Source organism: Dipodomys ordii, unplaced genomic scaffold (genome assembly GCF_000151885.1).
Source record: "Dipodomys ordii isolate 6190 unplaced genomic scaffold, Dord_2.0 Scaffold103, whole genome shotgun sequence".
In the NCBI taxonomy this organism is placed as follows: Eukaryota; Metazoa; Chordata; class Mammalia; order Rodentia; family Heteromyidae; genus Dipodomys; species Dipodomys ordii.
In genome coordinates this window covers 273,700-298,854 of record NW_012267319.1, presented here as the reverse complement: position 1 = coordinate 298,854, position 25,155 = coordinate 273,700, and the positions used below count along the sequence as shown (strand labels likewise).

The 25,155-nt window shown below is 40.6% G+C and overlaps 1 protein-coding gene across 1 annotated transcript in view; it reads left to right on the top strand.

Moving 5' to 3' along the window:
* Positions 1-25,155, top strand: part of Brwd1 (bromodomain and WD repeat domain containing 1) — a 107,750-nt gene that overhangs the window by 40,346 nt on the left and 42,249 nt on the right. The window contains exons 13-21 of the mRNA XM_013027337.1: positions 3,771-3,996; positions 5,834-6,019; positions 7,112-7,295; positions 8,872-8,965; positions 14,667-14,801; positions 17,889-17,983; positions 20,369-20,558; positions 22,929-23,054; positions 23,147-23,254. Of these exons, the coding sequence (XP_012882791.1) occupies positions 3,771-3,996; positions 5,834-6,019; positions 7,112-7,295; positions 8,872-8,965; positions 14,667-14,801; positions 17,889-17,983; positions 20,369-20,558; positions 22,929-23,054; positions 23,147-23,254 (1,344 nt within the window). The remainder of the gene's footprint in view (positions 1-3,770; positions 3,997-5,833; positions 6,020-7,111; positions 7,296-8,871; positions 8,966-14,666; positions 14,802-17,888; positions 17,984-20,368; positions 20,559-22,928; positions 23,055-23,146; positions 23,255-25,155) is intronic.

The following is a 25,155-nucleotide window of genomic DNA, read 5'->3' as shown; positions in this document are numbered from 1 at the left end:
TGGGCATCCTTGCCTTGTTCCTGATTTTAGGAGAATTGGTTGTAGTTTTCCCCATTAAGTATAATATTGGCTATTGGTCTGTCATAAATGGCTTTTATTGTTTTAAAAAATGTTCCTCCTATTCCTGTTTTCTCCAGAGCTTTTAACATGTATGAGTGTTGTATCTTATCAAAAGCCTTTTCTGCGTCAAAGGAGATAATCATGTGGTTCTTGACCTTGGATCTGTTGCTGTGTTGAATTACATTTATTGATTTACGTATGTTAAACTATCCCTGCATCTCTGGGATGAAGCTTACTTGGTTGTAGTATATGATTTTTTTTGTGTGTTTCTGGATTCCGTTAGCTAGAATTTTGTTAAGGATCTTTGCATCTGTGTTCATCAAGGATATTGGTCTGTAGTTTTTTTTTGTTGGGTCTTTGCCTGGTTTGGGGATGTGTGATATTGGCATCATAGAATGATTTTGGGATAGCTCCCTCCTTTTCTATTTCTCTGAAGAGCTTGAGGAGTATGGGTATTAGTTCTTCTTTAAAGGTCTTACAGAATTCCATTGTGAGTCCATATGGTCCTAGGCTTTTCCTTGTTGGAAGACTTCTGATTGCTTCCTGTATCTTGTTGTAAGATATTGGCTTATTTAATTGATTTATTTTTTCTTTTGCTCAGTTTGGGCAACTTGTATTTCTCTAAAAATGCATCCATTTCTGCTAGGTTTTCTTTCTTTGGAGAGTATAGTGTTTGGAAGTAGTTCTTTATAATTGTTTGGATATCTTGGGTATTTGTTGTGAGTTTTCTTGTGGCATCCCTAATCCTGTTAATTTGGGTTTCCTCTCTTTGTAATTAATCTTGCCAAAGGTTCATTTTTAATTTGTTTTTAAAAAACCCAGCTTTTTGTTTTATTAATTTTATTTATAATTTTCCTATTCTCTATCTCATTAATTTCAGCTCTTAATTTGGTTATCTGGCTCCATCTAGTAACTTTAGGTTTCATTTTTTTCATGTTTTTCTAGTAGTTTTAATTGCAATGTGAGATTATTTACTTGGGCTGTCTCTAATTTTTTGATGTGGGCACTGAGGGTGATAAATTTGCCCCTTGGTACTGCTTTTGCTGTGTTCCACAGATTTCTTTGTGATGTATATTCATTTTCATTGAATTGTAGGAACTTTTTAATTTCTTCTGTTGCCCAGGTGTTGCTAAGAAGTGTGCTGTTCAATTTCCATGTATTTGAATAATTTCTACGGCATGCTTTGTTATTGAGAACTAGCTTGATTCCACTATGGCCGGCTGGGATACAGGGGATTATGTCAATCCCCTTGTATTTGCTTAAGTTCCTGGTACGAACTATGATATCGTCTATATTCAAGAAAGTTCCATGAGCTGCTGAGAAGAACGTGTACTGTGTCGTTTTAGGGTGAAAAATTCGGTATATGTCAGATAATTCTTCTTGAAATATGGCCTCACTTAATTCAGTAGTTTTTTTGTCATCCTGTGGTTGGTAGACCTGTCCTTTGGTCAGAGTGGTGTGTTAAAGTCTCATAGTATTATCATATTTGCATCTATCTTATTCTGTAAGTTTGAGAATATTTGCTTAACATATTTGGGTGCTCCAGTGTTTGGGGAGTATAAGTTGATAATAGTAATAACCTCCTTTTGGATTGTTCCCTGAAATGTTTATTTTGTCAGATATCAGGATAGCTACTCCTGCTTTCGGTTTTTTTTTTGGTCTGGTCATGGGGCCTGAACTCTCGGCCTGGGCACTGTCCCTCAGCTCTTCAGCTCAAGGCTAGCGCTCTATCACTTGAGCCACAGCGCCACTTCCGGCTTTTTTCTTTTTGTTTATGTGGTGCTGAGGAATCAAACCCAGGGCCTCATGCATGCAAGGCAAGCGCTCTATCACTGAGCCACCTTCCTAGCCCCCTACTCCTGCTTTCTTACTGGGGGCATTTGCTTGGTAGATCTTTCTCTAACCCTTCACTCTTGAGTTTGTTTGTATGTTTGGCTGGGAGGTGGGTCTCCTGAAGGCAACAGATGGATGGGTCTTGTTTTCTGATCCAATCTGTAGTTCTTTTTCTTTTGATTGATGAGTTGAGTCCATTAATATTTATGGTTATTATATAGAGATGCATTGTGTTTCCTGTTAATTCCCTGTTTTCCTAAGTTTTTCTTCTTTTCTTTCCTCCTGTGCTTACTAAGTTGGACTTCTAGTAATACCTGTCTGATAAAATTCCCTGTTCTTGGTTGCTTTCTTCGTTTGTGTTCCCCCTCTTAGTAGTCTTTGTAATGCTGGCTTATTGTTCATGAATTCATTTAGTTTTTCTTTACTATAAAAAATTTTAGTTTCTTCATCAAATGTGAATGCTAGCTTTGCTGGGTATATCAGTCTGGGCTGGCAGTTATTGGTTCTCAGGGCTCTGGTTGTACTTTCCCAAGCCTTTCTTTCATTCAGTGTCTATGTGGAAAGATCTGCAGTGATTCTGATTTTTTTTCCCATTGTAGCATAGCTCCTTTGTTTTTGCTGCATGCAAGATTGTATTTGTATTGTTCAGATATATCATTTTTACTATAATGTGTCTAGAAATATTTCTCCTGGGATCCTGCTTGTTAGGTTTTCTGTATGCTTCTGTTATGTAGGTCAGATGTTCTCTTTTAAGATGGGGGAAATTTTCATTGATAATCTTGTTGAATAGGTGTTGCATTCCCTTGCTTTGATATTCTTTACCTTTGTCCACTCCAGTTATATGAAGGTTAAATTTCTTGGCACTGTCTGCTTATTCTTGGATTTCCCTTTGGCATAATTTAAGTGGTTTTTCCATATCTGTGACTTTGTTTTCCAGTTGCTGCATTTTATCTTCTATAATGAAATTCCATTTCATTCACTCTGTTAACTATGGCTTCCATTGTGGTTTGCATGGATTCTTTGTTGGTTCTCAGTATTAATCTCACCTCTTAGTCAGGTGTGTACTGCATTTATTTTTGCATATATCTCCTGTTTGAAATCCTGCATCTCTTTTGATATTTCCTTTCTGTGTTCTTTACATTTCTGATCTATTTCTCCCTTTAATTCTTTTTTTGTTAGTCATGGGGCTTGAACTCTGGGCTTGGGTACTATCCCTGCACTCTGCAGCTCAAGGCAAGTGCTCTACTACTTGAGCACACAGCACCACTTCCAGTTTTCTAGTGGTTAATTGGATATAAGAGTCTCACAGAATTGGATATAAGAGTCTCACAGACTTTTCTGCCCAGGCTGGCTTTGAACCATAATCCTCAGATCTCAGCCTCCTGAGTATCTAGGATTACAGGTGTGAGCCACCGGCTCCCGGCTCCCTTTAATTCTTTTTTTTTTTTAACTGTATTTTTTTTTGTCTTTTTTGGTACTGGGGATCGAACCCAGGACGTTGCGCTTGCTAGGCAAGCGCTTTGCCACTGAGCTACATCCCAGCCCTCCCTTTAATTCTTGTGTTATTGCCTCCAGCATCTCTTGGATGTAGCATTTTTCTTCCATTCCTGCTTTGCTTCCACTGTGGCTGTTCCCTGGGTGGCTGTTGGCTTTTGGAGGTAGCTTGCAATCCTGGGTGCTGATCAACCTTGTAATTTTTCTCTGTGATTGAAAAGGTCATTTTTAATATTTTCTTATACCATATAAAACAAATATGAGAGATGATTTGGAAAAAAGTTCACATCATGCTTTCAGTTTGTATTACCTGTTTTATGATTTGCTTTCTTTCACAAGTAAACCTCACAGTGTCATTCTTTGAACTTTTTTTTTTTTTTTAGATTCCGGATCAGATGTTCTTCCATACTGACTACCGACCACTGATTAGAGATTCTAATAATTATGTCTTGGATGAGCAAACTCAGCAGGCTCCTCACCTTATGCCTCCACCATTCTTGGTAGATGTAGATGGAAATCCTCATCCAACTAAGTATCAAAGATTAGTACCAGGTCGAGAAAATTCTGCAGATGAACATTTGGTTCCACAGCTAGGATACGTGGCCACAAGTAAGTTCAGAGTTGTGTTCTTTTCCCACATAAAATTTATCAAAAACTCCGATATGAAAGTTCAGCAGTCATTAACAATTTTTGATACTTGTTTCCTTCATCTTATAAGTACTATTTGAAAGAGCTATTTGAAAATTAAGTTCTGGCTGGGCACCGGTGGCCCACACCTGTAATCCTAGCTACTCAGGAGGCTGAGATCTGAGGATCACGGTTCAAAGTCAACCCCAGGCTGGAAAGTCCATGAGACTTTTTTTTTTTGTTCTGATCATGGGGCCTGAGCTCTGGGCCTGGGCGCTGTCCCTCAGCTCTTCAGCTCAAAGCTAGCGCTCTACCACTTGAGCCACAGCACCACTTCTGGCTTTTTTCTTTTGGCTTATGTGGTGTTGAGGAATCGAACTCAGGGCCTCAGGCATGCAAGGCAAGTGCTCTACCACTGAGCCAGGACTGGCAAAAAGAAAAAAAAAAAGAGTCTGAGTGCTGTGTGGATTTCTTCTTTTTTTTTTTTTCCCCCATCAGCCTACAAGCCACTTCCAGACATTAACCAAGAGAAGTTAATGGTTTTGTCTACATTGTTTTCTTTTGGGCATTATAGTCCTGTCTTGCCTCTTGTCCAATGTTTGAAAGTCCTTGTTTTATAAAATTTTCCAGTGCTTTGTTTTTGGTGGTAGGGTACTTTCAGGAGTACTTAAATCTTTATGAGTTGAACTGTGATTTAATATTTAATATTGATTAACTATATCAAATACAATTTTTCTGATATTTGAGGAGTTAACATCTAAAATGCTGTGTGCTTTGACCAAAAAAGTGTTAGAGGTCTAAGGTTTTTTCTTTGGAGAGTTTGAAGACTAAGAAATCTTTTTCCTCTCTGGGAGAAGTGATTTTATTTTTTTCATAAAGAAGCACCCTGTATTTTGATAACATCCATCATTGTCCTTCCCTCATCCCTCTAAACAGTCTTAGAATTCAGTCAAGTTATATGTGTCTATGTCTGTATTTCTATACCAAAGAATCTTCACCTTCATCCAGTTGCATGAAGTTTCATTTTTCTTGATGGATGAGCAATATTCCTTGGCATATATGTACCAAATACGTATCAAGTCATAAGTTATTGTGCACCTTGGCACTCTTCTGTGTTACCAGCATCTTCTGGTTTGCTATCTTGCCCTACCTTTCTACATTAAAAAAATTATTATAAAGGTGATGTATACAATTACATAAATCAGGTAAAGAGTGCATTTAATTTTGGACAGTGTCACCACTTCCCTGTGCTCTCCCAGTTTTTCCGTCTTGAGCAAAAGAGCTCAGGCTGAGGTCAAGCCCCAGGGAAAAACAAACATCAACCTTTTGGGCTTGGGCTGTTTTTGACCTCTGCCCTTCAGGCCTCAGTCATCTGAGTAGCCACTGGTGCCTGGCTTCTAATAGATTACTTTTTTAACAAAACAAGAATTGTGACCATTGTTAGCTTTAGTTAGTTTTTGCTATATTGGGATTAGAACCCAGTGCCTCATTCATGCTAGGCTAAAGTGCTTTACTGTTTGTTTGTTTTTGGCAGTCCTGGGGCTTGAACTCAGGGCCTGAGCACTTGTACTTGAGCTTCTTTTTGATCAAGGCTAGGCTAGCATTCTGCCATTTGAGCCACAGCACCACTTTTGGCTTTTTCTGTTTATGTAATGGTGAGGAATTGAACTCAGGGCTTTGTGCACACTAGGTAAGCACTCTTCCACTAAGCCACATTTCCATTCCCCACTGTTGTATTTTTAATTGTAGTCTGATGAGGTTTTTTAGTTTTTTTTCTTGGTGTATATTATGATTACCTAATTGTGTATTGAATTTCCAGGTGATGGAGAGGTAATTGAACAAATTATTAGCCTAGAAGCCCATGAGAATGGTGAAGGAAGCCCGGAGCCCAGCCTTCTTGATGGAGTGATACGGCAGTTGCAGCAGCAGCAAGATCAGAGGTTGGGAGTGGCTCAGGCTCCTGCTTCAAGTGGACTTCCCAATGGGGAAGGAACTCCTCGAAGAGGTAACACATGTGTGGGAAATAATTTACCTCAATATGACTATATTGACACTAAAGAGTAACTGAAACATTTCACTTGTGGAAAGGTATTAATACCCATTTTGTAGTTCTTGGTTGGTGGCTCATAATATCAAGGTGAATGTCATAAATCCACTTACATTTGAGAACTCTGATTTTCTTTTTTCTTTTTCTGGTCGTGGAGCTTGAACTCCGGGCTTGGCCATTGTCCCTGAGCTCTTCAGCTCAAGGCGAACGCTCTACCACTTGAGCTGTAGTACCACTTCCGGTTTTCTAGTGGCTTATTGGAGATAAGTCTCAGGGACTTTCCTGCCCAAGCTGTCTTTGAACCGTGATCCTCAGATCTCAGCCTCCTGAGTAGCTAGGATGACAGGCGTGAGCCACTTGTGCCCGGCTTCCTTTTATTTTTTCTTTCTTTTTTTTTAAAAAAAATTATTTTCTAATTTAATAGTCAAGGTGATGTACAGAAGGGGTACAGTCACATAAGTGAGGTAGTGAGTACATTTCTTGTTGAATTTGTTACCCCTCCCTCATTTAGGACTCTTGTTTTCAATACAGATTTATTTAAAAGCCTTTGTTTTAATGTTCGTAAAGACAGAAAAATATAATTTCATAATAAGCTGGACACAGTTGACTCACAGTGTTGAGATCTGAGGATCTTGGTTCAAAGCTAGCCTGGGCAGACAAATCTGAGGGACTCTGATCTCCAATTAGCCAGCAAAATATCAGAAGTAGAGGTAGTGGTTTGGTTCAAATGGTAAAGCACCAGCCTTGTGTACTCAGGCCTGAGTTCATGTCCTCCGACCCAGTGTACACACACACGCACACAAAATGAAAAACATATGTTTTACAATTTCAGGAAGTATAATAAAGTTGAAATTGAGCTTTAACACTTATTGATTGTATTTTACATTTTTTGATCTTTGTTACATTTAGAGTTTTCTTAAAAAGTTTTGTCAGTAAGCAGTTTTATTTGCTTTTGGCAGATGATGTTGAACTAGGTAGAATATAGGATACATGTTGAATGCATATTAATTTGAGTTAATTTGGACTCATTTTTTGGATAATTTTTCTTAGGTTTTAGAAGACAAAGTTTAGAGATCCAGTCTCCTCCAAATATTGGTCTGCGTCGTAGTGGGCAAGTTGAAGGTGTTCGTCAAATGCATCAGAATGCTCCACGGAGTCAGATTGCTACAGAACGTGATCTCCAGGCTTGGAAACGTAGAGTGGTTGTGCCTGAGGTACCACTAGGCATATTTAGGTTTGTTTTAGGATATCTATTTACATTGCTTATATCTAGAATACAGTCTTGTGAATATTCTTTATTCCATTAGTTGTGTAAATAATCATGGAGATTTACTGAGTGGTAATATGCTTTAAAAAAATTTCATTGTTATTGTTTTTTTTTTTTGGGTCTGGTTGTGGGGCTTGAACTCTGGGCCTGGGCGCTGTCCCTCAGCAATTCAGCTCAAGGCTAGCGCCACAGCACCACTTACAGCTTTTTTTTTCTTTTGCTTATGTGGTGGGTGCTAAGGAATTGAACCCAGGGCCTCAGGCTTGCAAGGCAAGCACTCTACCACTGAGCCACCTTCCCAGCCCCTTCATTGTTATTGTTAAAGTAGTGTATAGAGGCCGGGCACTGGTGGCTCACGCCTGTAATCCTAGCTACTCAGGAGGCTGAGATCTGAGGATCGCGGTTCAAAGCCAGCCAGGGCAGGAGAGACCGTGAGACTCCTATCTCCAGTAAACCACCAGAAAACTGGAAGTGGCGCTGTAGCTCAAGTGGTAGAGCGCTTGCCTTGAGCTGAAGAGCTGAGGGACAGCGCCCAGGCCCAGAGTTCAAGCCCCACACCCGAACCAAAAAAAAAAAAAAGTAGTGTATAGAGCGGTTACCATTTCGCAAGGCAGGTAACAAGCACATTTCTTTTTTTGGATAATGTCACCCCTTCTTGTATGGTAATATGCTTTTTATTGTGGTAGAAAAATGTCAAAATTATTAAGTTTTTTACTCTGGGAATTTTTTTCATTCTCAGTTTTGTTTCATCTGTAGAGCTCCATTTTTTTCCTTTTATTATTATTACTACTATTTTTGTGCCTGTCTTGGGGCTTGAACTCAGGGGCCTAGGTGTGCCATTCCTGAGGTTTTTTAATTTTAATTTTTGCTGGTCCTGAGTCTTGAACTCTGGGCCTGGGGTCTGTGACTGAGCTTCTTTTGTTCAAGGCCAGCATTCTACCACTTGAGTCACAGCGCCACTTCTGGCTTTTTTTTTTTAGAATAATTTATTGGATATAAGAGTCTCATGGACTTTCCTCAATGGGCTGGCTTTGAGCCATGATCCTCTGATCTCAGCCTCTTGAGTAGCTAGGATTACAGGTGTGAGTCACCGGTGCTCAGGCTTAGTGTATATATTATATGTATATTCTACCCAGCCCCACCCCACATTTCTAAGATTTAACATCCTGAGTAGCTAGGATTACATGTGTGAGCCACTGGCACCTGGCTTATGTGTTAATTTTAAAGTAGAGTTTTCTGAGCATCAGTGGACAACTGTAGTCCTGTCGATTCAGCAAGCAGAGAGATCAAGATGTAAGGCCAGCCTGTGTAAACAAATATGAAAGGCTCAATATCCAGTTGTCTATTCAAAGGAGAAAAAAATAGGCTGTAAGATGACTCACTGGATAAGAGTGCCAACAAGCAATCAAGCTGCAGGTCCCGAGTTCTAGCCAGACCAAAAAGAAAAAGAAAAAATTTACCCAGGAATGGTAAGTTAATTAAGGGATTACTTTTTATTGTTGATAACAGTTGCATAACCATTGTAACTGGTTAAATTTTTTAGGAAGTTGGAAGACTTTCGGATGGAGAAAGGTGAGGCAGAAAGAAATCTCTATATACAAGGAAGGAAAAGAAAGACTCTTCAGCTCTCACAAAAGGTAACAAATATATTTGTTTTTTGGTCCATCATGGGGCTTGATCTCAGGGCCCTGTCTCTGAGCTTTTTTGCTCAAAGTGAGCGCTCTATCACTTTAAGCCACAGCGCCATGTCCAAGTCTCATGGGCTTTGATGCCTAGGCTGGCTTTGCAGCACAATCCTCAGATCTCAGCCTCCTGAGTAGCTAGTATTACAGGTGTGAGCCACCAGAGCCTGGCTTAAAGTCTGTTTTCTTAGGGATAAGTGAATTTGAAATGAAATTTGGAATGTACCTTTTGATTTATCACATATTAGTAATTTTCTGATGATATACAATGTTTCACTTCAGATTTTCTTTTCTTTTCTTTTTTTCTTTTGGTCGGTGGTGGGACTTGAACTCTGGGCTTGGGCGCTATTCCTGTGCTCTTCAGCTCAAGGCGAGCACTCCACTTGCTTGAGCCACAGCGCCACTTCTGGTTTTCTAGTGGTTTATTGGAGATAAGAGTCTCAGGGACTTTCCTGCCTGGGCTGGCTTTGAACTGTGATCCTCAGATCTCAGCCTCCTGAGTAGCTAGGATTACAGGCATGTGCCACCGGTGCCCAGGTTCACTTAAGATTTTCTTACTTGGGGGCTGGGAAGGTGGCTCAGTGGCAGAGTGCTTGCCTTGCATGCATGAGGTCCTGGGTTCGATTCCTCAGCACCACATAAGATTTTCTTAACTTGGATTTTCAAATAATAGAGCTAAAACTTATCAAAGTTGCCTAGTGCTTAACCGTGTTAAAAGAAATGATTGCAAGTGATTGTCTGATATCGTTATTGTGAATTGTCATTTTTTTACATTAATGCTCTTTTGTTAAGACTTTCTATTGTTAATTTAGCTGTATTAGTTTTCTTTGGTTAGTGTTTACTTGTATACTTCTTATTTTTATCTTCTCTCTAGTTAAATATATATTAGATGTTTTCTATTGCTTCCTTTTTGTTTCTTGAGCTTTTAATTTTTGGTTTTTCCAGTGTTTGTTTCCTTCATCCCTTTGTTCCTTCCTTCATTCCTTTCTTCTTTTCCTTCCTTCCCCTCTCACTTTTTCCCTTCCCCCTCCCCTTCTTTCTCTTCTTTCCTTTCTTCCTTCTCCTTCCCTCCATCCTTCCCTTCCCCTTTGCCCCCCTCTCCCTCTTCCTCATCTCTCCTCCCCTTCTCTCCCTCCCTTTCCTATTTCCTTCCCTCCCTTTTCGATTTCTTTCCCTCCCTCTGTTCCTCCCTCCCTCCCTTCCTTTTTCTTCCTCTCCCCTCCCTACCTCCCCTTTATTGTCCTTCTCCCCCTTCCTTTTTCTTCTGTCCCTTCTTCTTTCTTCTGTTCCTTCTGTCCGTTGTGCGTATATGCTTATGTGTGTGTTGTGTGTGTATGTTTTGAAAGGTAGGAAAAGATTTAATAATTACACGGCATCTGAGAGGTGAAGTAAGTACTTCAGCAGATCTTTAGACATCTGTGAATAAATACTTGAGCTTTATGTTTAAGTAGACAAAGTAGTCTAGCAGGAGGCGTAAAGGTCTGCGTATGATGTCTGAGTAACAGGTATGGCGTGGTGGTTATCTCAGAAAGTTTCTGTAGCAGTTGTCATCAGGGTAAAGGAGTCCTTGTTTCTGGTGAGTGGAGTGGTCTGTTCTGAGGAGCTCCTGCTGTTTGTTTTCTTTGAGTTCAGTTTTCCAGTCCTGTTTTGTGAATACTTACCATTTGTCTTTCTATATGTCGGTTCTAGATGAGTTCAAGATGACTAGCTCAGAGCACAGGACATAGATTTGAAGTAAGAGCTGTGATGCCATGCTTTTCTCTTGCTTTTAGATAACTCATAGGTCCAAGTAAGAGGTTAGTGCCTTTCAAAAAAAACCTTTTAAGTCTGTGTTACAGTTTTCCCCATATATTTGAAAATTTCTCAGTCTTGAGGAAGTTAAAGTGTCATCTAGTCTTGCTTGTAAGTTTCTTGGCCTATAGTAATTTGGTATAAGAGAAGGAGACAAATTGTAATAGGTAGAGCATACCAGTTATAAAGCAGAACACAAATAAGAGTAAAAGTCCAAAACAATTACATAAATTGTTCAGAACACACCATTTTTGAATTTGTTTTCAAGAGTTTGAATCTCTAAACATGTTAGACGGTAGTAGAAGTAGTTATTTTTGTCTCTACTTAAATAGAATGCCTTTGCCAAAAATAAGAGTTTGCTTTCTATGAGAGGTTCCTGGAAAGGCTGGCTTTAGTGTTCAGTGGTTGAGCTTAATGAAACCATGCTTCATAAAGACTGGAACCCATTCTTCTAAGGATTGGGATGAGTCACTCCATTTGGATATGGAAGTTTTTCTTGTTGAAAATTTTCTCCCAAACTGTCCTTTGAACGAACTGTCTTTCCTGGAGACGTGTTGAGTAATCCTCTGGTGGTATGGCCAATGGCTTCTTGTCTCTAGGATGAACTTGTTCCCACATGGTCTGATCCCAACCAGTTCAGATGAGAAGTAACAGATCAGGCAGATCAGTGCCAGTAAGACCCTTTTGGCCTAATTTAAGCGTGTAAAAGATTTTAAAGGTTCTTATACAGGCTCACTTGGTGTCCATTATTAATTCTGTCTTCCCTGTAAATGATGTCCTAGCCTCTCAAAAATGTTGCTCAGACTGTCAACAGACAACAGTTAAAAAGTTTTACAAGGAAAATAATAAAACTAATAAAAGCAAGAATTTCAAAAGCAATCTTGGTTGACAGATAAAACTTATAGTCATTTTTCATGGCTCTCATTCCAAATGCTTTGTTTAGAAAAAAGGATCACAGATCGGGTGCTGGTGGCTCACGCCTCTAATCCTAGGTACTCAGGTGGCAGAGAACTGAGGATTGCTGAGGATCATGGTTCAGAGCCAGTTTGGGTAGGAAAGTCACCACTCAGAAACTGGATGTGGCATTGTGGCTCAAGTGGTAGAGTGCTAGCCTTGAACTGAAGAGCTGAGGGACAGTGTTCAGGCCCAGAGTTCAAGCCCCACGACTGACAAAAGAAAAATGTATCACAGAATGGATGGGAAAGGGGAAATGCCTTAAAGTAGTTATGGTTAAAATTGTGAAAAACAGGTTAGCTGTTGAGAGAATAGTATTTCTATTGTGTACAGCATTTTCAGAATAATAATGATGATTGACAGCATTATGCCAACACCATCAGCTCTCGATGTTACAGAAGCCTGTAAAAGGTTAGTGTCACCATCAGTTTCAGTTTAGTGGATGCCAGCCTAGCTGTTTGTTTGTTGTTGTTTTTGCATTCTAGAAGGCTAATGTATTTGGGAAACAAATACATGTAACATACAAAAGAGTGGGCAACAGTCACAGCTACACAGTTTATATAGGTTTTACCTTTGGTGTAGGATCTTGAAACTTTGGCAAGGTATGATAATAGTATACAGCACTGACAAAAATCAGAAGTTTAGATCTCTGTTAAGTGAGGGGACAGTGCAGTGACCACAAAGAGACTTTGATGGACAATCACAGTGATTTGGTTAGGAAAAATAAATGATAGGCCAGGTTTTAAGTAGCCCTGCAGAATAAATGGCAGAACATTTTTCATCTAAAAGGTACTAATTACAAACAATCCCCACCACACACCACCTCTTCTCTCTCTCTCTCTCTCTGTCTCTCTCTCTCTCTGTCTCTCTCTTTCTCTCTCTCTTTCTTTTTGGTGGGTTGTGGGGCTTGAACTCAGCCAGCATATCCCTGAGCTCAGGGCTAGCACGCTACCACTTTGAGCCACAGTAACACTTCTTGTTTTCTGGTGATTAATTGAAGATAGTCTCCTGAACTTTCTGCCTAAGGTTGGCTTCAAAAAACCACGATCCTCCCTCAGATCTCAACCTCCTGAGTAATAGGAGCTACTGCCCAGCTTTTTGCTCTCTTTTTTTCCCCCTTGAGTAGACTGCTGGAATTCTCCATAGAGGACAAGATGGGACTGAGTGCTTTTTTTTTTTTTGCTAGGCATGGGGCCTGAACTCAGGGCCTGGGCGCTGTCCCTTAGCTCATCAGTTCAAGGCTAGTGCTCTACCACTTGAGCCACAGCACCACTTCCAGCTTTTTCTGCTTATGTGGTGCTAAGGAATCGAACCCAGGGCCGCATGCATGCAAGGCAAGCACTCTACCACTGAGCCACCTTCCCAGCCCCGGGACTGAGTGCTTTTCAGCTGAGAACTAACACAAATATCCTGGCTTCTCTTTGTACCTTTCACCCCTTCCCTGTTTATTGTCAACCCAAAGTCCAAACTTTCCAGTCTTAAAGGCAGAAGCCCTAGTTAGTTCAGTGAACCCAAATCTTCTGATGGCTAATGCTCCATCACTTATGCCTCATTTCACTTCTAGCTTTTTTGCTGGGTCATTGAAGATAATACTTTTCATGGATTTGTTTGCTGTGATATGCGTTCTTTTTCTTTTTCTTCTCTCTCTTTTTTTTTTTTTTGCTGGTCCTGGGGCTCCAACTCTGGGCCTGGGCACTGTCCCTGAGCTCCTTTTTGCTCAAGGCTAGCACTTCTACCATTTGAGCCATAATGCTACTTCCAGTTTTTTCTGTGACTAATTGGGGATAAGAGTCTCATGGACTTTCCTGCCTGACCTGGCTTCAAATCATGAGCCTCAGATCTCAGTCTCCTGAATAGGATTATTATAGGCATGAGCCAATGGGGGACAAGCTATTTTCTTTTTCCAGTCCTGGGGCTTGAACTCAGGGCCTGGGCACTGTCTCTGAGTTGCTTTGGCTCAAGGCTAGCACTCTACCACTTGAGCCACATTGCCATTTCCATTTTCTTCTGTTTATATGATGCTGAGGAATTGAATCCAGGGCTTCATGCATGCCAGGTACTCTACCACTAAGCCACATTCCCAGCTGCTATCTTTTTTTAAAAGCTAGCTTGTATTAGTTATACTAAGGGGGATTTCATTGTAACATTTTCAAGTATATTCCAGTCAATCTTACTCCATCACTACCTCTTATCTTTTCCTCTTCCCAAACAATTTGAACAGGTTTCCTTTTTCTATTTTCATGGTTGCACACAGTCTTTTTTGACCATATTCTTGTGAAATCTTCTGCCTGAGCGGACCTTGTACCATGATTCACCTGATCTCACTGCCTGGCTGACACACATGTGCATGCACACACACTGTGTGTGTATAGGGTGGTTCTTGGAATTCTTGCGCCTTTTCTTGAGTTAGCATTTTAGCTCATTTCTGATGAGCCAGTTAGTGTATAAGAAAGTTAAAAAAATGTTAATCTATTAGACCTTTTCTTGTTTTCTTGTTTCTTCTGACTCTCCTTTAAAAGTTAAAATACTGGGCTGGGAATATGGCTTAGTGGTAGAGTGCTTGCCTAGCATGCATGAAGCCCTAGGTTCAGTTACTCAGTATCACATAAACAGAAAAAGAAGGAAGTGGCGCTGTACCTCAAGTGGTAGAGCACTAGCCTGGAGCAAAAAAAGCTCAGGGACCGTGCCCAGGCCCAGAGCTCAAGCCCCAGGACTGTCAAAAAAAAAAAAAAAGTTAAAATACCAACTTGAGATAATAGTATATGGCAAACATTCTGTCTATTTCAGAAAACATTCTTAAGCCTTTACTGTTTTGCTTTAATTCCTGTAGGGAACTTGATAGAATGCCCATTTTGTTGATGTATTTTTACTTTAGTGTTGGTTTTCATCTCCATGTTTCTTTGTGTCTTAGTCAGAATCATTGGTTTCAGTGTCACAGTCTAGACAGAGGACATGTAGGCGTAAATATCCTACTAATTATGGTAGAAGAAATGCTGGCCGGCGTGAGTTCTCTTCTGGAAATGAATCCTCAAGCTCTGTAAGACATGTGAGTAGAATAAACTTAAAATATTATTTGCAATCAAATTAAATGAATTTATCTTAATTATTTACTTTAAATCTACCACAGATTTACTTGAAAATAAGAAAATGGAGTTTCACAGTGTGATTTTGACTGACAGTATGATTTTGACTGAGTAGCCTAGAGTTTAGTTTATAGGCCCTATATCTTTTGTGTGACAGTGTCTCCCTGCGTAGCCTAGGCTCAAGACCCTCGTTTTAGATGCCCTGGTGCTAGGATCACAGGCCTGTACCATTATGCTTGGTGCCACCCTCTTCCTCATCTTGGAAAAGCATATTCTGTTGGCCATGAAATAAGCATCTGCCTAATTCTAGCATACACAGAAAGTAGTTTCAGATCTACTTAGCTATGTATTTGTGGTAAAACCCTTCTATCCTGTGGTTGTTATCTACAGTTTCTTTGTTGTTATCCAGAGTATCCCCCCCCTCCCCGCCCCCACACACATCATGGGTCTTGAATCTGGGCCTGGGTGCTGTCCCTGAGCTCTTCAGCTCAAGGCTAGCGTTCTACCACTTGAGCCACAGCACCACTTCTGGTTTTCAGGTGGTTAATTGGAGATAAGAGTCTCATGGACTTTCCTGCCTGGGCTGGCTTTGAACTGCGATCCTCAGATCTCAGCCTCCTGAGTAGCTAGGATTACTGGCATGAACTACTGGCTCCTGGCTTATCCAGAGCATTTAGTCCAAATACTCACTCAGAAGTTAAACTTCAAACTGGGTGCTGGTTGCTTATCCTGTCTCTCCTCTTCTTTGCAAATTGTCAACATGATTTTTTTTATTCCAAGTCTAGAGTGAAAATACTTGGAAAAGAGGCTGTCTCTCCTATCATGTCTTGCCTATTTCACTCGCCTCTCCCAGCCTTTCCTCATTGCACCCTCCCATCCGTTTCTCATTCCCTTCCCACTTACCTTCTCTCAGTAACAAATTTCTCTAGTTTACACTTTATATTCTGTGTCTTTAAATCAGATATATTTATATATTACTACTTCTATTACACAAAATACACTGTAGATATTTTGCTTGGCCTTTTTCACTTAAATTATGTGCTAAGAGGGGGTAAGAGAGGAAGTGTTGGGGAATGATTCAGATACTTTGTATACATATAGGCAAATGTCATTCTTCCTGCTTGTCAAAACTAATATAAATATAAAAAATTGACATATGTTAACATGTTAATAAAAAACACAAAGGTAGATGCTTAATTGAGATTTGGCCAGGCTTTAAAGTAATGATGATTATTATTATTACTATTTCTATGTTTTTAGCTTTGGCGTTTGAACTTGGTCTTAAATTTTCTAGGCAGGAACTTGGCTTCTGAGTCCTGCCTCCAGCCCTTTATTAACTGGGATGATAGGTATTCACCATCTTAAGTTGAGATGGAGTCTTGCAGATTTTTCCTTCATGGGCTGACCTGGAGCCTCTCTCTTCTCCATTGCAGCCTTCTATCTCTGTAAATATAAGCATGAGCCATGGGTGTCTAGATCCTGGTTGAAAAGAATCTGGAATGAAGCCTTTCACGAATCTGTAGAAGACAATCTTAGTGACATTCGAAGACCTTGGTCGGCCACCTAGGCTGGTTGCAAAGTTTAATTACAAGGTTCTTTGTCAAAGACCTTGTGATCTCATCTTCCATTTTAGGTTCCTCCTTTGCTTTATGGCTAACTGCTACCTATCCTACCCCATCAAGGTCTCAAGACCCTGAATTTCCTTAGGGAGTGAGAGGTTAAAGTTACTATGGCTTTTTCCTCTGGTATTGGGAATGGACTCAGCTCTGGAGTCTGTTGCTCTTGTTCTTGATGGGGACAGCTGTGGTTCAGGTCATGGATGAGCCTGGAGGCCCTGTGACATAACCAGCTATCGTGGCATTTGAGGAGGAGGAGGAGAAACTCTGCTACAGAGACACAGAATAGCAGGTTGAGACCAGTGAGAAACATTGGAAAATACCAGAAAGTGTCAGAACCAGGCCCCTCTGAGGGTGTTCATCATTCCACGGGACCAGGTAGTCAGGGGATTCTCCATTTTATAGCAGGGACAGACAGTGAGTGCATTGATTTCACCTCAGCTAACTGGATTGTCTGGGGTTTCTCAATGAGAGCTCATAGATGGCCTTGTACTGTAGTTGGGATATCAGAGGCCATCTTGTTTATTATTGCCTTGTCTAGGTGTAATGATGTCTTAGATAAACTAAAATTGATCATTTGGGCTACATTAAAATGAAGATGTATTGTTCTGAGAAAGATACTGTTAAAACAAAAAGACAAAACTGGAAGTATATCTTTACAAAAATGTACTTTTTATTGAACTGTGTACTCTAATTTTAAAATATACTCTTAGAACTCAGCTTAATGAAGGAAAAAACTTAGTTTCAAATGGGCAAATAATTTAACCCTACCAACAAAGATACACAGATGCCAGCCATGAGCTTACCTTCCTGCCCGGAGGCCTGGGAAGTGACACTGTAGCCACATGCCCTCACACACCTGCCCAGGGAAACCCCACACATCCACGGGGCCCATCAGCAAATGGCTTGTTGATCACTTCCTCCCTTCCTGTTAGTGGCAGGTTTAAATCTCACAAATTACTCATTTGACCTGTGTCAGAGAATAGGATTTAGTAAAGAAAACTGCCTTTTATTTCAAGTTTATCCTGCTGTTTTTGTTAACCAGTTATCATAGTTCCTATACATTTTAATTTTTTTTTTTTGTTCGCTTGTTTGTTTTTGTTTTGTTGTGATGGTCCTGAGGCTTAGCTCAGGGCCTGAAAGCTGTTCCTGAGGTTTTGTTTTCCTCTCTGTAAAGCTAGTACTGTGCCTACTTGAGTCATAGCTCTACTTCTGGCTTTTTGGTGGTTAATTGGTGATAGGGGTCTCATAGACTTCTGTTCCCAGGTTGACTTTGAATCATGATCCCTAAATCTCAGCCTCCTAAGTAGTTATGGTTATAGGCATGAGCCACCTGCACCTGGCTCATATTTTAATCTTTTGGGATGATTTGTTTTTTAAGGACATGTTATTGACTTTAAGCAATCAAGATTTTTCTCTCACCTCAAAACTTAGGAGACTTCCTGTGATCAGAGTGAAGGTTCTTGTTCTTCAGACGATGACGAATGGAAAAGTGATAGAAAAAGTGAAAGTTACAGTGAAAGTTCAAGGTACCTGTTTTTAATTGTTTTTGTCATAGCCATGGATGGGAACTATATTTAAATAGCAAATACAGAACTGCAAATATAGAACAATTAACACTGAATTCTAAATATATTTAAAAGAACAATACTGGATTAATAACTTTCTATAAAATTACTCTGAAGATCTTTATTTGAATTGTCAGTAGGAAATAATATTTATTAAAACTATTACTTTAAGTGGGCACCAGTGGCTCACACCTGTAATCATACCTGCTCAGCAGGCTGAGATCTGAGAAGAATTGTGGTTCAAAGCCAGAGCAGGACAGTTCATAAAACTTTTTTTTTTTTGTCCTGAGGCTTGAACTCAGGGCCTGGGCACTGTCTCTGAGTTTCTGTTGCTCAAGGCTAGCACTCTACCACTTGAGCCTCAGTGCCACTTCCGGCTTTTTCTGTTTATGTGGTACTGAGGAATTGAACCCACAGCTTCATGCATGCTAGGCCAGCACTCTACCACTAAGATGCATTTCCAGCCCATCTATAAGACCATTATCTCCAATTAACTACCAAAAACTGGAAGTGGTGCTGTGCCTCAAAGTGGTAGAATGCTAATCTTAAGCAAAAGAGCTCAGGGATAAAGCCTAGTCCCTGAGTTCAAGCCCCAGGATTGACCAAAAAAGTAAAACAAAAAATTACTTCTGTTGGGCTCTGGTGGCTCACATCTGTAATCCTAGCTACTCAGGAGGCTGAGATCTTGAGGATCGTGGTTTGAAGCCAATTTGAGCAGGAAAGTCCATGAGACTCTTATGTCTATTAAACTTTAAAAAAGTTCGAAGGGGAGCTGTGTCTTCAGGGGTAGAGTGCTAGCCAGTGCCTCGGTCAAGCCCCTCCAAAAGATTACTATCTTGCCCTGATGCTATATTTTAAAAGATGAGTGTTGAAAGTATATGTGATGAAACCACTAATATATAAATGTATTTATTACTGTGCTATAATTTTATCCATTGGAATCTAAAGTTTGGTATGACTAGCATGTCAGGCTGTGTTTGTCAACTTGATAAAAGTCATTCAAGCCAGGAATCTTGACATTAATCTCTCTTCTGTCTCTATTCTTAACCATGTCCAGAAAATTCTGCTACTTACAGATCACTCAAAATTATTTTTGTTAGTTGCTTTTTTTTTTTTGTCTTGACCCAGTTCAGTCATGTACTCTGCTTCCTTTTTTGTCTTCTGCACCTCCAATATGATTGGTAGCTGATGTAGAGTGTTGAACATAGGTAGGTGTGTTCACTGTTTTGTAAAAAATTTTGATTTGTGGCAAGTATGCATTCTCTCTTAACCTTTTTTGAGTGTGAATTTCAGTATTAATTCACTTTGTTATGCTACCGCCTCCAGAATCCTTTTTGTCTTGTAGATCTAAAACTCTATACTCATTAAATAATTCCTCACTCCACCTTTTCCCTGTCTCCTGGTAACTATCATTCTGTGCCTGTATTACATTGTTTTTTCACTTCAATTTTTCTTATATAAAGCGACATTTCTGAGGGGTTTTATTTTTGTTTCTTTTTTTCTTTTTGTGCAAGTCCTGGGGCTTGAACTCAAAGCCTTCATCCTATCTCAGAACTTTTTTGCTCAAGGCTAGCTAGAGCTCCACTTCTAGCTTTTTGGTGGTTAGTCTCACGGACCTTCCGGCCTGGCCTGTCTTCAAGTCACTATCCTCATGTCTCAGCCTCCTGAGTAGCTAGGATGACAGGTGTGAGCCACCGGCATCCTGTTGAGGGTTTAGAGATTGAGGGAGTTATTGTGGACTGGGCTGAGGATGGCTCTCGTAAAATCTCTCACCCCGTTTTGGGGGTTGATGAAAGTAATTGTGGGCCATGAGGTAGCTTTTCATTTCTAGTTTCCTTTGACTCTTCTTATCCTCTAGTGTATGTTGAAGCTGAAGTCCATTCTTTGATTTCTATCATATCAGAGCAAGCCTCATTTAACAGCTTTCTGTGTGTGTTTGCCTTGGGCTTCTCAGTGTAGCCATTGATGACTTAGATGATCTCTTGCCTAATCCTCAGCTTTCTCCAGCACAGTGTAGTGGGGGCTTCTCTTAGAGTTCTTTGCTGTCTAATGGACTTTGTTTTCTGAGAGTAGTAGCTTCCATCAGCTCTCAGAAGGATTTCTTACTTGTGTTTACATGCTTCCCTTACGTTCAGTGTCAGTGATGACCTCTCCTTTTCTCCACCTTTGTCATGATTTTTGGTGTACTCTATCCTGTGGGCAGGATGTTCAAGTTATACCTCATTGGGATCTCATTTTCCCTCTTTCTGTGTTCTCTCTCCTGTCTCCCCTCAGGATTATATGATTAAGTTGCTATTAGTGCTTTGGTCCAGGTCCTATGCAATTTAAAACATTCTCCTCTTCCAGTGACTCTTCATCTAGATACTCAGATTGGACAGCAGATGCAGGAATTAATTTGCAACCTCCTTTAAGAATGTCATGTCGTAGACGAATCACTCGATTTTGTAGTAGTTCAGAGGATGAACTGTCTACTGAGAATTTATCTCCCCCAAAGAGAAGACGGAAGAGAAAGAAAGAAAGTAAGCCTAGAAATGAGGTAAGAAATGTGTCTTTTAGAAATACAGTATGTACATTCTGTTGCTGTGATGTTTTATATATCTAGTAACCAGAAATCTTTGAGAAGTTGAAACTTTTTTTGTTTCTTTTTTTTTCCCCCTTCTGTCTCTGTATGTGTGTGTTTTAAAATAATTTATGAATAAATTAACTTGGGGTACTCTGTGTTGAACGGAGGGCCTCATTGCTGCTAGGTAAGCACTGGGTCCCTGAGCCTCCATCCCAGCCCCCCACCCTCTTTCTCTCTCTCTTCTCTCTCTCTCCTCTTTCTGTTGTGGGGCCTGAACTCTGAGCCTGGGCACTGTCCCTCAGCTCTTCAGCTATAGATTAGTTCTCTACCACTTGAGCCTAAGCCCCAATTCCTGCTTTTTTGCTTATGTGGTGCTGAGGAATCGAACCAAGGGCCTTGTGCATGCAAGGCAAGCACTCTACCACTAAACCACCTTCTCATGCCCACTTATTTCTTTCTTTCCACTCTTCTGTCCTCAGGGTAAGATCCTTTATATAACACTGATTCATTTCCACTGAGCTGAGGAGTATCACACCTTTCCAAATCTGAAACCTAAAAAGAAAGCTCTGTTTTGCTTATAGTTCACCATAATACACCAACAATAGAAGGACTTCCAAGGCATGTTTAGATGCTATCATCTGATTTTTGTCTGCAGTTGCTTTTTTTTTTTTTAGCCAGTCCTGGGGCTTGAACTCAGTTCCTGAGCACTCTTCTTGATTTTCTTTTGCTCAAGGCTAGAGCTCTACCATTTGAGCCATTGCTCCACTTCTGGTTTTCTGGTGGTTAATTGGAGATAAGAGTCTCATGGAGTTCCCTGCCTGGGCTGGCTTTGAACCACGATCCTCAGATCTCAGCCTCCTAAGTAGCTAGGATTACAGGTGAGAGCCACCTGTACCCGGCATACAATTTTTTTTTTTTAAATATTGTTTTGTGGTACTGGGGTTTGAACTTAGGGTTTATGCTTGAAAGGCAGACACTCTACTGCTTTAGCCACATATGTAGATCTTTTTTGCTTTAGTTATTTTGTGGGCATGGCCTCATATTTCCCAACCTGGAGTCCTTTTACCTATGTCTTGCTTATTTGAAATCACAGGCTTTTTGAACCATGGCCGTCTTACTGTTTTTTTCTATGTGTGCTGGTCCTGTGGCTTGAACTGGGGTGCTGTCCCTAAGATTTTTTTGGTGGGGGGACCAGTCCTGGGGCTTGAACTCAGGGTCTTGGCACTGTACCTGAGCTTTTATTCAAGGTTAGTATGCTACCAGTTGAGCCACAGTGCTACTTTGGCTTTTTCTGTTTATGTGGTACTGACGAATGGAACCCAGGGCTTAATGCATGCTAGGCAAGCACTGTACCATTTGAACTATAGCTCCACTTCTGGTTGTGCGCGTGCGCATGCGTGTGTGTGTGTGTGTGTCTTGTGTCTTGTGTCTGTGTCTGTATTTTTTTTTTCTCCTTGATTAATTGGAGATAAGAGTCTGATAGACTTTCCTTCCTGGACTGGCCTTCAACTAAGATTCTCAGATCTCAGTCTCCTAAGTAGCTAGGATTACAGGCCTAAACCACTGGCTCCTGGCTTTTTTTGAGATGAGGTCTTAGCTAACTTTTTGCCTAGACTGGCCTCAAACTGTGATCTCCCTTATCTCTCAAATAGCTGAGATTACCATGACTAAACCTGTTATTGTTATGTTTACCATTTTTATTTTAAATGTTCTGTCTTGTTATTTTTCTCTGATTGTAATAACATTGCTGTTCCTTCATAATATGTACACAGTAGGTACTCATGTCGTGCAGATAGTTCTCTTGGAAGATTTAAATCTTTATATTGTTTCCCGTTACTGTGTAACAAAATCTCTAAAATTTAGGTATTTACAAGAACAAACAGGAGTCATTTTGTGTTTTAATAAGTTACGAATTTGGAAGCTAACTGTCTGGGTGACTTTGGCTTATAAAGTTGAAAACATGTGACCAAGGTGCAGTCATCTGAGGGTGACAGGATACATTATGTTTTTCCAAATGCACTCAAGTGCTCGTTGCCTGCTATGTCAGTTCCTTGCCACAGGTGTGTGTCCTTACAGCTAGTTGTTTGGATGTGTTCATGCGTGGTACTTAACTTTCCTTAGCATTTTGCCAGCGAGCAAGGAGCAAGGCTAGTGCTTCGCTGACTCAGTCTTCCAAGTGACACACAATTCCTTCCCCTCCAATCCTCTCTTACCTCCTCTTTAAAGTGATAGGAAAGTTTGTTAGGAGTACAATTTCAGAAGACCTGAAAGTGGATCATCTCTAGGGACAGAATGGCCTTACCCTTCCTCTTCTCCCAAGCTTTGTGCTCTTCCCTTTGGCAGAGTTTGGGGAGGATGACTCCCGCAGAGCTTGCAGACTTGGAGCATCTGTATGAATTCCATCCTCCTGTGTGGATAACGGACACCACACTGCGCAAGTCTCCCTTTGTTCCTCAAATGGGTGATGAGGTGAGAGTAATCACACTCAAAACATGAGTATGGAAACAATTTAAATGCTCTATATATTTCTGTTAACTTTACTTCTGTACTTTCCTTTCTAGGTAATCTATTTTCGCCAGGGTCATGAAGCTTATATTGAAGCTGTCAGAAGAAATAACATTTATGAATTAAACCCTAGCAAAGAGCCATGGAGGAAAATAGATCTTAGGGTAGGTTTATGATATTACTAAATATTGTGTATTAGCACATTTATAAATTATTTATGAATGCGTTATCTTCTCCTGCTTCTTTCTGCTCTTATGTATCAAGCCTTAAGATCCAGTGAGAAGGCTAAGTTGAGGAGATCCATATATTGCTGATTTCCCATGAACAAATTCGTTTTTTAAGGACAAAACATAGGCTCTCAGAAAGTGTGTGGCAATGTGTATTGCTAATTTTTTATTTTTGAGATAGGTTCTTTTTATTTTGTGCTAGTCCTTGGGCTTGAACTCAGGGGCCTGAGTGCTATCCCTGAGCTTATTTTGCTCAAGACCGGTGCTCTGCCACTCGGGCCACAGCTCCCCATCTGGCTTTTTGGTAGTTTATTGGAGATAAGGGTCTCATGGACTGTCCTACCTCGGCTGTGGTCCTCAGCTCACATCTTCCTCAGTAGGTAGGGTTACAGGCATGAACCACTGGTGCCCAACTAGGTTCTTATAGGTCAGAATGGCCTTGAACTTGTGATCCTACTGCTTACTCTCCTGAGTGCTGCAATTGTAGGTGTGTGCTCCCATGCTCAAGCTTCTAGCCCTTTTGAGATGCACAGTGTATCATCATCACCATCATCATTGTCATCATCATCATCATCTATAGGAGAACACCAGAGATAATTTCTTCTTCTAACCATACTGTCAGCTTTTTCCTACCCTTCCTATACTTTGTTAACCCACATTCTTTGCCCTTGTGTGAATCTCCTTTGTTGATGTTAATATATACAGGAGATGAGGGTATCTTTTTTTAAATTAATTCATGTGCATGTCTGTTTTCCTCACCAGCATTATTTCTCTCATTTTGTTTTTAATTTTGTGAAATATGATGTCAAAAATCATGATTCTCCTTCCTGAGCCTCCACTTGTAGAGTACTGGGATTACAGGCATGAACTGTTGTTCAGCTCTACAGCACAGGTTTTTGAAGACTGTCCATCTACAATTCATGTTTGTAGTGCTTTTATCAAAGATTAGTTGACTGTAAATGTGTGCTTTTTACCTTTAGGTTCTTGTTCTGTTGGTCTGTGGATATTACCACACCTCCAGCCCTTTTCATTCTAGTTATTTTATGTCATTATTTTTACTGGTACCGGGGTTTGAAATCAAGGTCCTAAGCTCACTTGGCTTGCTTACTAGCTCTCCACCTGCCTAGAGCCATGTACCCACCCTGGCTTTCTGCTGGTTGTTTTGGAGATGGAGTCTGTAGACTTTTCTGCCTTTGTTGGCTTTGAACCTGGATCCCATAGGTCTTGACCTCTTAGGTAACTAGGAGGATGGGTGTGAGCCTCTGGTGCCTGGCTGCTGTGGTTATTTTTTTTTTATTTATTTTATTTATTTATTTTTGAGTCCGGTCGTGGGGCCTGAACTCTGGGCCTGGGCGCTGTCCCTCACTCAGCTCTTCAGCTCAAGGCTAGCGCTCTACCATTTGAGCCACAGCGCCACTTCTGGCTTTTTTCTTTTTGCTTATGTGGTGCTGAGGAATCAAACCCAGGGTCTCAGGCATGCAAGGCAAGCGCTCTACCACTGAGCCACCTTCCCAGCCCTGCTGTGGTTATTTTTGAAGTAGGGTCTTGCTTCTTTTCTCAGGCTAGCCTGGACTGTGTTTCTCCAGCTGGCATGACAGATAGGTACCACCATTCTCACCTTCTCTTTTCTGAGAGAGTATTTCTAACTTTTGCCTTGGACTCCCTCCCAAGTAGCTAGGATGGCAGGAATTAGCTATTGCATGCTACATCTTTGAGTCTGTTTTTATGATAGTACCTTGCTGTTAATTACTACAGCTCTTTTGCTGCTCTCCCCCCCTCCCCCCCCGCCCTTATTGTGAATTACTACAGCTCTTTCGCTGCTGTCCCCCCCCACCCTT